At 41.8% G+C, this 12,541-nt stretch overlaps 1 protein-coding gene across 4 annotated transcripts in view; it reads left to right on the forward strand.

Annotated features, from left to right (window-relative positions):
* The window catches only part of dock6 (dedicator of cytokinesis 6), a 28,371-nt gene extending 15,994 nt beyond the window's left edge, over window positions 1–12,377 (forward strand). Inside the window, exons 22-50 of one of the 4 annotated variants that reach the window (XM_008415974.2) lie at window positions 53–225; window positions 644–745; window positions 1,117–1,203; window positions 1,428–1,523; window positions 1,673–1,813; window positions 2,759–2,872; window positions 2,974–3,144; window positions 3,290–3,429; window positions 3,614–3,783; window positions 3,877–4,028; window positions 4,209–4,391; window positions 5,036–5,162; window positions 5,252–5,336; window positions 5,419–5,515; window positions 5,621–5,755; window positions 5,933–6,085; window positions 6,204–6,362; window positions 6,470–6,570; window positions 6,651–6,843; window positions 7,618–7,761; window positions 7,903–8,034; window positions 8,125–8,139; window positions 8,485–8,610; window positions 8,693–8,782; window positions 8,865–9,101; window positions 9,189–9,332; window positions 9,493–9,599; window positions 9,688–9,861; window positions 11,046–12,377. In XM_008415974.2, the coding sequence (XP_008414196.1) occupies window positions 53–225; window positions 644–745; window positions 1,117–1,203; window positions 1,428–1,523; window positions 1,673–1,813; window positions 2,759–2,872; window positions 2,974–3,144; window positions 3,290–3,429; window positions 3,614–3,783; window positions 3,877–4,028; window positions 4,209–4,391; window positions 5,036–5,162; window positions 5,252–5,336; window positions 5,419–5,515; window positions 5,621–5,755; window positions 5,933–6,085; window positions 6,204–6,362; window positions 6,470–6,570; window positions 6,651–6,843; window positions 7,618–7,761; window positions 7,903–8,034; window positions 8,125–8,139; window positions 8,485–8,610; window positions 8,693–8,782; window positions 8,865–9,101; window positions 9,189–9,332; window positions 9,493–9,599; window positions 9,688–9,861; window positions 11,046–11,088 (3,791 nt within the window). In that variant the 3' untranslated portion in view covers window positions 11,089–12,377. The other 3 variants (XM_008415977.2, XM_008415971.2, XM_008415972.2) reach the window with 3 other exon arrangements.
* Window positions 12,378–12,541: the final 164 nt, after the last annotated feature.

Here is a 12,541-nt window from a genome sequence, read left to right on the forward strand (position 1 = left end):
CAGCCATTTGTATGTTCCATTTCTTTGTGYRTTTATTTTTCCTCCTGGAAAGCAGGCGCCCATCCCTATGAGATGCCGGTGCAGTATGCTACYTTGTCCAGGGCGACGGGCCGCCCGAGCAGCCTGCATCTGTCCCGTTCAAAGAGCATCAGCAACTCCAACCCCGACCTGGCCAGCACGCCGATTTCCCCGGATGAGGAAGTCCAAAGGATCATGGGAAGCAAGGTGAGTTAATATTCTCCATATTGTGCTAAGAGTCTTTATTTTATCTTTTTAATAGAACCACTGTGCTGGTTTTTCACATTTTTCGTAATTCTATGTTGATTTAATTATAGTGTCTTGACTCTTCACAGCAGATTCATTAAACTCAAGTCAACTGAGTCCAGTAATTAATCACTGCTTAGTCATTACAATTGTGCTTTTTACTCTCGTCTTCTGTTTCTGTCGGCTCCTCCAGTTTTTCTTCCCTCCCTGCTTTTCCTCTTTAATTCCCCGTTTGAGCTTAATTTTTGTCTCTTCCTGATTTTCAACCTGAAATAAAATCCTGTGTGATAATTAGCCTCCCTTTGCTCACTGTGTCCTTGCCTCTTGCCACTCTGTGTGTGTTTGTGTGTGTGTGTGTTTCTTCGGGTGCTTATGGCAGGGCATTGACCGCTCCCACTCCTGGGTAAACTCTGCTTATGCCCCTGGGGGCTCCAGATCTGTGCTACGCCGGAACCCCAACTCCAGCTGCGAGCTCAAGCAGGTGCCAAATCCTTCCTTCCTCCACCTTCATCGCTCACAGCCCCCGATCAGCTCCTCGGTTGTCTTTTTTTTCTTATCCAATTTCTGAGGTTGCTTTGGTCTCTGCATGGACTCATTCTCTGCAAATCTCATCCTACCTCTCTCTTTAAAAAAAAAAAAAAACTACATTTCCTCGATCATTTCCAACACATTTTCTCCCCGCTGTCCTAACAAGCGCCTAATTGACAGAAGCTCACCCTGGAGCTCGTTAGAGTTCCTTTCAGCCTCATCAGAGTTTGTAAAAAGAACTCCCTCCACCCGCCCGTTCTCATTCACCCATTTTCACGTCGCTGTCCTCATGTCTGTGTTCACCTCACCACCACCTCATGTCAGGCAAGCGACCACAGCARCAATCGCATGTCTGCCTTTCTGGACAGTGTGGCCTTGTTAACTGTTCCCACCAGACCGATTACRAAGAAGGTAAAACAAAAGTGGCATCTAAAACATTCACATTGCAAATCCACATTTTTTGTATTTTAAAATTTTAAGATTTTTACAGCGCATATTGTTTGTTTTTTCTTCTTGTTATTTGTATTTTGAATGTAGTTCCATTTACAAAATATTCATATCTGACAAAAAATTGAAAGCGACATCTCAGTGTTTCCTCCTGTGAGCTCAAACCTGCTGTGTTGGTTCCCGTCTAGTTGCTCCACGAGGAGCTGGCGCTGCAGTGGGTGGTCAGCACCAGCACAGTGAGGGAAGCAACGCTGCAGCAGGCTTGGTTCTTCTTCCAATTGATGGTCAGTGGCTTTCTGAGAATATTCAATGAATTTTATATGGTTAATATAATTCTTGTGCATCCAAAGCAAACACGGYCAAATCGCAACTTTTAAATCAGGAAAAAGCTGTTTTGTTTAAGAGTTTATTTTCTTTCCTTTCCTTTCCTCAGACCAAGAGCATGGCTCATCACTTATTCCTGACYTCTAAACTGGATTCTCCCAGGCGACAGCGCTACCCGGACCGCTTCGTTGACGACATTGCAGCACTCTTGTGTGCCATCAGTGCAGACATTGCAAGCAGACATCACAAGGTAAATGTGTGCAACAAAGACRTGACGATCCGCTGTCTGGGTTTTTAATAACACTAAGTTGAAATGCRTGGGGAGAATTCTAGGTGGGGGAAGAGCTGAATTCTGGAATATTAATGGAAGGTTGAGTGGAAGGAAGACATGGAAAAAGAATWTGCAAAAGCAAGAGGAATTGCTATGGGTTTAAAAAGATTGTGAATCAAATCCTTTTAAAGGAGGGAGATCAGTGAGGGATGAGCCAACACACAGGCATRTCCAGAATTGACTTATGTTAAGCCACTTCTGAACCAGAGATAACACTAAGGCGACTCTACTGATATGTAGAACTCATCTTTTCAAATCAAAGTACATATATCATTTAATTCAGAAATGAAGGTTSCTGAGTCTGAAGGAAGAGGAAAAAGGCACATAATTCTAGTTGCTTGAGGTAAAGTGAGAAGTCACCATTCCACAGTCAGGAAGGGTTTGGGGAGCTTTAGGTTTTGTTTTATATAAAGTCTATGGGCAGCACATTCTTCTGACGGAACATTTTACATCATTTCATGCTTCCATCATCTTCCTCAGCACGGTCAAAAGTAAGATCACACCAAACTTTCAACACCTGAAACTAATGGTGATGATGTCACACCTTACTGTTGCAGTAATTCAGGCCCAATCACACAGTGTATAAACTGTACAGATGGCTTAAAATTCTATAATAAAATCCCTTTTATCCTATATAATATGTTTACATTTTCTGAGAAAAGGAATTTTGGATTTTTTTTGTTGCTATAAGCCATAAGCATCAAATGTCTCACTCCATTTTTAATCTAAATGATTACTTTTCAATTGAATTACTGAAACAAACAAACTTTTTGATGAAGCTCACATTTATTGAAATGCACCTGAAAACTCCCTTATTGTTATTGATCMTCCCTCTCCCTGTGAAATCCCTCCAAACCCTCTCAGGATGTGGAGGTTGTGGAGAGGCTGAACAACAGTCTGGCCTTCTTCCTTAACGATCTCCTGTCTCTGATGGACCGGGGCTTTGTCTTCAACCTCATTCGCTCCTACTACAAACAGGTTTCTATTGATCTCCTCATCATTTCCTCGTAGCTTCAGACGACCCAGTTCTGCTCTCGCTTTTCAACTTCTTGCGCTCAGTGAATCTGTGTGTTTAACAGATCGCTAACAAGCTCCACACGACACAGAATCCCAGCTCTCTGAATGCCTTAAGGATGGACTTTATGCGTATCGTCTGCAGCCATGAGCATTATGTCATCCTCAACTTGCCCTGCTCAACTCTGAGCCCTCCAGCATCCCCCTCCCCTTCTACCTCATCCACTACTTCACAGGTACTCGATTAGGCTCCAAAGTGTGGATCTTTTTTTGTACTTTTACGTTTATTAATCTCAGTTTTAAAAGTTTCTGTTTTTCCATTTACAAAATTGTATTCACAAGAGTTTATATTATCTTATTAATATCTGTTTTGTTTGGCAGAGCTCAGCATTTTCAAGCATGGTGCAAGACCAGGGTGTGGCCACCATGTTTGAGCTGTCGGTCCCTTTCCGCCAGCAGCACTTCCTGTCTGGCCTGCTGCTCACTGAACTCGCTCTCATTCTTGATCCTGATGGTGAAGGGTAGGTTCTTCATATTTTCTACATAAAACACCTTGAAAAAGTATTCATCCTCATGAACATGTTCACATTTGTCACATTACGACTTTGTGCTTTTGTTGAGATTCGTATTTTTATTCAGTGCCAGTGGCGCCACTGTCAGTGAGGACTGAGACAGAGGTGGTTCATGAACTCTTGTCGCCTGCAGGGTTTTCTTCCTTCATAAAAAGGCCATCAGCGCCGTTCACTCTCTGCTGTGCAGCCACGATGCGGACCCTCGTTACCAGGACCCCCAGGTTAGGGCGCATGTTGCTCAGCTCTACCTTCCCCTGCTGCCCATCGTCATGGAGTCGCTGCATCAGCTTCACGATTTCTGTGGTCAGTGGAATGTTTTATGCGCCATTTTAAAAGAAAAAAAAAATCTTTCATTTCTGAAACACGACATACCTGAGAGTCCTTTTCGTCTTTCAGACTCCTCACTTTCTCGCGCTCGCTATTCCTCTGCCTACTTTGAAGACACTGACCCAGACAGTGGCAACATTATCAGCCAGTCTGTTGCCATGGCGATTGCTGGCTCCCCTTTACCGCATGCCAAAGCCAACCCATTTGCTCTCCCCTCTGTGGTAAGTAATAATGGCAAGGGTCAGCCTGCTCTCCTGGGCCCTACAGACTGACGGGTCGCAGGTCGGCCGCTGCGTAGGAAGTCGGCTCCTTTGCGCTCTATTTTTGTTCTTTTTCGTCTTTTCTAAAGCGGATCCCAAGGTTTGCTCTTGAGTTTCTGTTTTTTGTCCGTTCTCCACYAGGCTGGGCGCCAGACCAGCTCTCTGTCTGCCGAGTGCAGCCGGACTCTGCTGGTGTGCTTCCTGTGGGTACTGAAGAACGCGGACGCTTCTCTCCTGGAGCGCTGGGTGTCGGACTTATCTGTCCTGCAGATCAACCGCTTATTGGATCTGCTTCATCTGTGTGTGTCCTGTTTTGAATACAAGGTAAAGTAAGGTGGATAGATAGCCTACTGCTGTGTGTGAGCGTTTTATTACTGTTCATTTAGCACACGGAAATGGAAATCTAATATATTTCTGCACCAGTTATCTGAACCCTCGCTGTCATAAATGCCGAAATCCAATTTAAATACTTTTGGATAAAATGCTAGTGTGCATTTTATCCAAAATGCACACTAGTTCCACAAGTACGCCGGCGCTGAAAAGATGGTCGGCCCGGAAGCCATGGAGAAGTTCTGTGACGATATCGGAGTGGAACCAGAGAATATTATAATGTTAATTTTTGCTTGGCTGTCTTATTTATTGCAGAATTAAAAACATATCATATAGCTTCCTTCTTATTTTGAAAACTGTACATGGTAAGATTTCCAGCTAAACATTTGCTCTCACAGCTTGAAAAACAATATTAGAGCAGAGCTTAGAGGAGCAACTTCAACTTCCTTATGGTAGCTAGAAAGTTTGGAATCAAAATTCAGAAACTCTGTTTTCTTGTTGACACATTCAGATTGGTGTGTGAGACTATAACGTGGTGTGTTTTTGAGTGTGCATTAGCATAATCGTGATGCTAATTTTTTTTTCAAATTTCCTTTTAATGTGCTGCTGACATTTTCTGACAAATTTTTTTTTTGCAGGGGAGGAAAGCGCTGGAAAGAATAAACAGCCTGACATTTAAAAAGTCTCAGGACATGAAAGCCCGACTGGAGGAAGCCATACTGGGAACTATAGGGGCTCGCCAAGAGATGGTCCGCCGCTGCAGAGGTGAGGATCKTGAGAACATGATGGTTCATGATTTGTCTACAGCTGTTAAAATCTCACATTCACCTTTTTTTTTTTTGTTACCATAACAGAAAGGAGTCCTTATGGTAGCCAGGAAAATGTCAGGTGGAAAAAGAATGTCACCCACTGGAGACAAAATACAGACAGAGTTGACAAGTAGGTTAATGACAGTGTTGGAATTGGTATTGAGTGATGCTTTGCTATGTGACACACTGATGAACGTTGAATAAACTTTCAGGAGTAAAGCTGAGATGGAGCAGGAGTCTGTGGTGGATGGAAACTTAGCTACTGAGGTGTCCCTCATAGTGCTGGACACACTGGAAATCATAGTAAAGGTAACACTAAACATTTTATTTTCTTTTGTCATATTTAGCTGCCTTTTTTTTTTTTGTTTTTTGTTTTTTTAAGTTTCAGCGTGTTTTGCCTCTGTCCTTCTTCAGACTGTGGTTGCCTCTGAACTGAAGGAGAGCGTTCTCGGTGGAGTCCTGAGAGTGATTCTTCACAGCATGGCAGGCAACCAGAGCGCCCTCTTTCTGCAGCATTGCTTTACTACGCAGAGAGCATTGGTTTTCAAGGTGAGAAACCAGCGCTGCCYTTTTTAGGAATTAAACTACTTAAGCAGAACACAAATGCATTCCTGCTTTTTTAAAATTTAATCAGTTATTTTAAGTGCATTAGATCATTTTCAATGCTTCAGCTGACACCTCAGTGTAAATAATAATTGAGTTAACTGAAGTTGTATTTTTGARCAGTTTCCAGAGATGCTGTTTGAGGAGGACACTGAGCTTTGCGCGGACCTTTGTTTGCGTCTCCTCCGTCACTGCAGCAGCAGCGTCGGCTCCGTCAGGAGCCAGGCCTCCGCCTCTCTTTATCTCCTCATGAGGCARAACTTTGAGATYGGAAATGTAAGTTTAGGACCATTTTAATTTATTTCCTCAAATGYCTTTCATTGTTCACATATKCAYTGCATGTTGAATATAAAGTTATTTACAACTTGCYTCTTTCTCTCCGGTCTTGCATCAGAACTTTGCGCGAGTAAAGATGCAGGTCACCATGTCTCTGTCCTCTTTGGTGGGAACATCACAGAACTTCAACGAAGAGCATCTTCGTCGGTCACTGAAGACGATTTTGACATATGCCGAGGAGGACCTAGAGCTGCGTGAAACGCCTTTCCCAGAGCAGGTAGCTTACACCTAACCCTCTTTTTAAAGCAGCCTTAAAACTGAAAGAGTGTGATGATGAATGTTGGTGGGCGTTTTTCTTTTTCTTTTTTTTTCTCAAAACTACAGGTTCAGGATCTGGTGTTCAACCTGCACATGATTCTTACTGACACAGTGAAAATGAAAGAGCATCAGGAGGATCCTGAAATGCTCATTGACCTGATGTACAGGTATTGGGGAAAACCAAGGATGAGTTAAAATGGTGAAGAAAAACAGAAGAAAAAAATCCTTCCTTTGTATTCTTTTTCAGGATCGCCAAAGGCTACCAGAACTCACCTGATCTGCGCCTCACGTGGCTCCAGAACATGGCAGGAAAACACTCTGAGAGAGGGAACCACGCCGAGGCAGCCCACTGCCTCGTTCACAGCGCAGCTCTGGTGGCAGAGTACCTCAACATGCTGGAGGACTGCCGCTACCTGCCCATCGGTTGTGTAACATTTCAGGTGATCAGCAATGCACTTTATAATCTACAGACCCTGGTTCAAGTTTTCATATCTCTGGRTGTTTGTTGTATTACAACCGCAAAATGTAATGTATCTTATTGGGATTTAATGTGTTAGACCAACACAAAACACACTTAATTATGAAGTGGAAGGCAAGTGATCATGGATTTCAAAATTTCCTACAGATAAAMATYTGAAGTGYGCTGCATGTTTGGACTAGTTTACACTGAGTTTACACTTGGTTGAACCAACTTCTGCTATATTTGCTCTTGCAAGTGTTTTGGTGCGTTTCCATACCAGATTTGTATACCTTTAGATTTGTCTGTTTTTRTTTGTAGAAGAGCTCAAACTCATGTTGGTTGGAGAGAATCTGTAAACATATATTTATAAGCATTGTGTCAGATTCTAAACTGGACTTTGGTTTGGATCTTGATTGGGCCATTCAGACACCTTAATAGGCTTATATCTAAGGTTTTCCTTCTATCTGTTACTGTATGTTTAAGTTTCTCTGTCCTGCTGGAAGGTGTCTTTAGCAGCTTCTAACAGGTTTTTTTCCTGGACTGCCGTGTATTTAGTTCCTTTCATTCTCTGCTCGTCTCTGACAGATTGTAACACAAAAGCGTCCCATTTGTTTTTGTARGGATGATTTGTAAAGGATAATGTAAAGTAATAGTCRTCATTTATCTTAAGATTTAATCAAACACAAACTCTATGTACTAGTGACTTCTAAAGGCAACTGGATTTCTGATGTGACTCTTCTATGTTTTCTCACAGAATATCTCATCCAACGTGTTAGAGGAGTCGGCAGTTTCAGATGACGTTCTGTCCCCTGAGGAGGAAGGCATTTGTGCTGGGAAGTATTTCAGCGAGGCCGGCCTGGTGGGCCTCCTGGAGCAAGCAGCTGCCTCTTTTAACATGGTAYGACTCACATTCTCTGGCTCCATGACGACAGACAACATGGGGTCAGACAGCACAAGGTTACAGCACTGTATATTGAAATAAACACAGCCGATTAAGCCGTATTATTAGACGCTGCGATGCGTTATCTTCAAACCACAGGCTGCCATGTATGAAGCTATAAACGAAGTGTACAAGATTCTGCTACCCATCCACGAAGCCAACAGAGACTTCAAAAAGCTGGCGACCGTCCACGGGAAGCTGCAGGAGGCCTTCAACAAAGTCTACAATCAAGTTAGTTGACTTTCAGATTTAAAAAGAAAATCTGATCACCTGATCCCTGTATCTTATGTTGTTTTCTTTTTCACTTTTCAATGTTTCTAGAGTTCAGGATGGGAGGTAACACATTCATTTCCATAATTAAATACAGTAATTTAAACATTAGACACGTAATTTTAAGTTTTTACACTCTCAATCTTTTCCTTTTTCTTATAACTTGTGTTGGTGCTCTTGTGTGGACGCCACATTACTGGTGAGTGTGAGAAAACTTTCATTATTTAACTTAGTTGAACTCCGCTTTTATCAGCTTTCAGATTGCATTCCTTTGTGCTTCATGGCCCCATCTCAAATGTCGAGTCGCTGCCTCTTCAGTTTCATTYMGTTATTTTGCTTCTCCACTTCTAAATGAATTGAATTATCTTACTGTTTTTTGTTTTGTTTTTGTATCCTGTCTGCAGTCTGTAGAGAATGTTTGGGACCTACTTTCGAGTTGGTTTCTAYGGCTGCCACTTTGGAGATTTGGATGAGCAGGAGTTTGTCTACAAGGAGCCTTCAATCACCAAATTAGCTGAAATCTCCCACAGGCTTGAGGCAAGCTGATTTATCACTATCCWAATAAAAGTGTCACTAGAGATTTATGAGAAACTTCAAGATGAAACTCCTCGTTGTGTAGGAGTTCTACTCAGAAAGGTTTGAGGACGATGTGGTTGAAATCATCAAGGACTCCAGTCCGGTCGACAAAAGTAAACTGGATCCCAACAAGGTAACCTAATATGTACGTTTGATGAATAAAAACGTAGATGTTTTAGAAAAAAACGAACTAGTTGTGAGTTTTGCTTTTCCAGGCCTACCTCCAGATCACCTATGCCGAGCCTTACTTCGACACATACGAGTTGAAAGAAAGAATTACCTATTTTGACAAGAACTACAACCTGCGGACMTTCATGTACTGCACTCCCTTCACTCTGGACGGCCGGGCACACGGCGACCTGCATGAGCAGTACAAACGCAAAACGATCCTGACGACATCTCATGCCTTCCCTTACATAAAGACACGTGTCAACGTCATCCACAAGGAGGAGGTATATATCTGCAGCATGACAGAGCAGATGGTGCATTTTGCAGCGACTGCTTCTATTTAGGGTTTTTTTTTGTTGTCGTTTCTCCAGATTATCCTTGTCCCGATGGAGGTGGCGATTGAAGACATGCAGAAGAAGACCCAGGAGCTCGCCTTTGCCACGAATCAAGACCCGGCGGACCCTAAGATGCTTCAAATGGTGCTGCAGGGGTGTGTGGGAACCACTGTCAACCAGGTGCCTGACTTAAAAAAAAAAGATTTCTAACTGTATCATGTTTAAAATGTCACAAAGCCAAACTCCTCTGAAGTATTAAGCCGCTTTAAATCTGGCCTGCGGTCTGGTTCAGTCTTTAGACATTCCTCTGCCGATATGTAACGGTTTCTCCCCCTCACAGGGTCCCCTTGAGGTGGCGCAGGTCTTTCTCTCCGACATTCCAGARGACCCAAAGCTGTTTCGCCATCACAACAAACTGCGGCTTTGCTTTAAAGACTTCACCAAGAGGTGACGACACGCTCCACACCTCCGACTTCCAGACCGCTGTGTAACCGAGAAAATTAAAGCCCKGCCTCCTCTGCTATTTGTGATGCAGGTGTGAGGACGCCCTGAGGAAGAATAAGAGCCTGATTGGGCCAGACCAGAGAGAGTACCACCGAGAGCTGGAGAGGAACTACCACAAACTAAAAGAAGCTCTGGGTCCTCTCATCACCCGCAAAATCCCCCAGCTGTACAGACCCCTGCCCGTGCAGACTGTGCAAACACAACGGTAATTTGAGAGGTTAACAGATGCGCGGGGGTTCACAGAATGAGCTCATGCTGCTTCTCAAACTGTAGCAATGGAGCAACATGAAACCAAATTTCATCACAATTATGGTGGCTTTGACTTTTTCCACATTATTTTGTGCTACATTCACTAACGTTAATGTATAATATTAGGATTTTATGTGTTAGACAAATACAAAGCAACGGCAGCAATGTTGTGAAGTAAAAAAAATCTATTTTTAAGAGAATATTGTGGTCAACTGTGTCAAAAGCAGCACTGAGATCTATCAAAAGCAGAGTAGATACAAGTTCATTATCTGAGGTCAAGAGAATGTAATTTGTAACTTTCTCTGGAGTTATTTCAGTCCTCTGAAACCGGACCGAAACTCCTGAAACAGATCTTTGCACACTTGATTTCTCAAGCAGCGTTTYTCGAGAATTTTAGATAAGAAAGATTAGATACAGATCTGTAATTTAAATCATCCTGACGAGAGAAGGCTTTTTTTTTTTTTTACTAAAGTTTAATTACAGCAATTTTAAAGGCTTGTGGTTTGCATCTGTTTACTAAGGAGAAGATTTTTTAATAATTTGGTTGGGATTGTATCCAACGTTCAAGTTAAAAGATTATAAGGATCTAATACTTTTCTTAACTCAAAAAGCTCAACTAAACCAAAACACTCCAAATGCAAATCAAGCTYTACATTTATCTCCAATGCTACCTCACTTACGGAGGAAGAAGTAATTACATTTGGGAGGATGCCAATGATTTAATTGACAAAAGAATCAAATTAATTTGTTTTATTTATTCTCTCCTGTTAATGATGAAAAAGTGCTGTTCCAGCTTTGCGAAGAGTATTTTCATACAAGTTAAACAAAATYGAAACTGGTGGTTGTAACGTGAAGCATTCAAGAGGTGTAAATATTTTTTGCAAGAATTCATTGATTCCTATGAAGGTGGTGCAAAGATTTTAAAAAAAAGAGAGAAAAGGATAAATTAAAGCCCAAACTGAGTCAATTTCATTGGATGTGAAATAAAAATAAAAGTAGGCAGTTGAAAACATTTATACGGCGTTATCTTTGTTTAAATTGTTTAAATGAGACCAAAATTACATGAAGACTGTTAAATAAAAGTTTGCCTGTTTTAGTCTTATTTCAGTGTCGCTCTCTTCTTCGTTGTCTGTGTTTCAGGAACTCCTATGGCAGATCGAGTTTTCGCAAAATTGACTGTTGAGGCGCAGAAAACTGGACAGCAACTCAAAGCAACAAGCTGTAGAAACTAGCACCATCCCCTCCCATCTGTCCTTTCCTCCCCCCATTTTTGCACGCCAACTGTCATCATCTCACACACACACACACACACACACACACGCGCACACACACACACACACGCACACACACAATCATTCCTCATCTTGGTCGTTATTTTATCCCCATCCATATGCTCATTCTTTAGCCCCCTTCTCCCAATGTAACACCACTACTGCTACCATCCACACACTGATAGATGTCGCCTCTTTTTCCCTTCTGAACCATCCTCCCCCTCCACCATCACTACAGGCTCACACCACTGTAGGAAAAAATCTCATCTGTTTATACTTRAAGGTTATCTGCTTAGTAAACATTGTCATTTGGTGTGAGGTTCTTTAAGAGGCCTGCGTTTAAAGAAAGCTGTCTAAAGTAATCTCCCAAACCCAAAGTAATCTGTCTGAGCTGATCTGGCTCTAGTGGTTTTACCAAACATTATGTTTCTGAGTTGCTTTAAGGTTTATCGGTTTTGCTTTAGAGAGAGGTGGCCTGTTTTTTGTCAGGCCTTTTTGTTTTGTTTTTTTTATTTGTTAGGTTATTCTAAACCAGCTCTGGTAGTAGTCACTGCCAAAGTTTTAAACAAAAAAAAAAGTCACCTCACTGTGAGTTTTCTTTTGTTGTAAGTGGACCAAATGATTTACATTCCTTCGTCCTAAAATTGTCTCTTATATCAGCTCATCTCTCTCTAAGAATTTAATATAGAGACCTGCTGGGCTTGTTCCATGCAAGCTCAGGTCTGACTTCTTGTAGTAAAAAAAGAAAAAAAGTCCAAAGGTGATTTTTTTCTTTTTAACTGTGAATTCCTCTGTTCTACAGTCATGTGCGATGTTTTATCACAGAAGCTCTGCCTCYAGCTGAATCATCTCCTTTATCTACACAAATATGTTCATACTGTTGCATCTCCTCTCAGCCTGCAGTGTGATAACTGAATAAGCTTACCTGTGTGRGCAAGCCCCCTTTAGACTATGGGATCTGCTGTTAGAAAGCACTCTGTGCTCTTATRCGTTCATCATTACTTGTTAAATATGTTTTTTTTTTTATTTTGTAGTCATTTATTACTACTGTATCTTTAAAATTGCACTATTGTAAACAACCTGTGGCACATAAACTGTAATAACCAAACAAGCTGCGCTTTTATTTGCAACTGCTTTTTTTACCGGGTAGTTTTGTATTTATTTAGTCTGTATTCTATTAAATATTTCTTTCTTCAAACCATTTAGCATTTCTTTTTGGGGTTGGGGAGRTGGGTTGAACAATTTGTGGCTCATAAATATTTTTGATGGATTAAATATTTACCAGTGAATACAACGTTTTATAACGTGTTCTGTCCTAGCAGCTCAGAAACAGTGTGGTGGGTCGGGTTCCTATGCAGTGTCAGA

Source organism: Poecilia reticulata, linkage group LG8, assembly GCF_000633615.1.
Source record: "Poecilia reticulata strain Guanapo linkage group LG8, Guppy_female_1.0+MT, whole genome shotgun sequence".
NCBI classification, from domain to species: domain Eukaryota; kingdom Metazoa; phylum Chordata; class Actinopteri; order Cyprinodontiformes; family Poeciliidae; genus Poecilia; species Poecilia reticulata.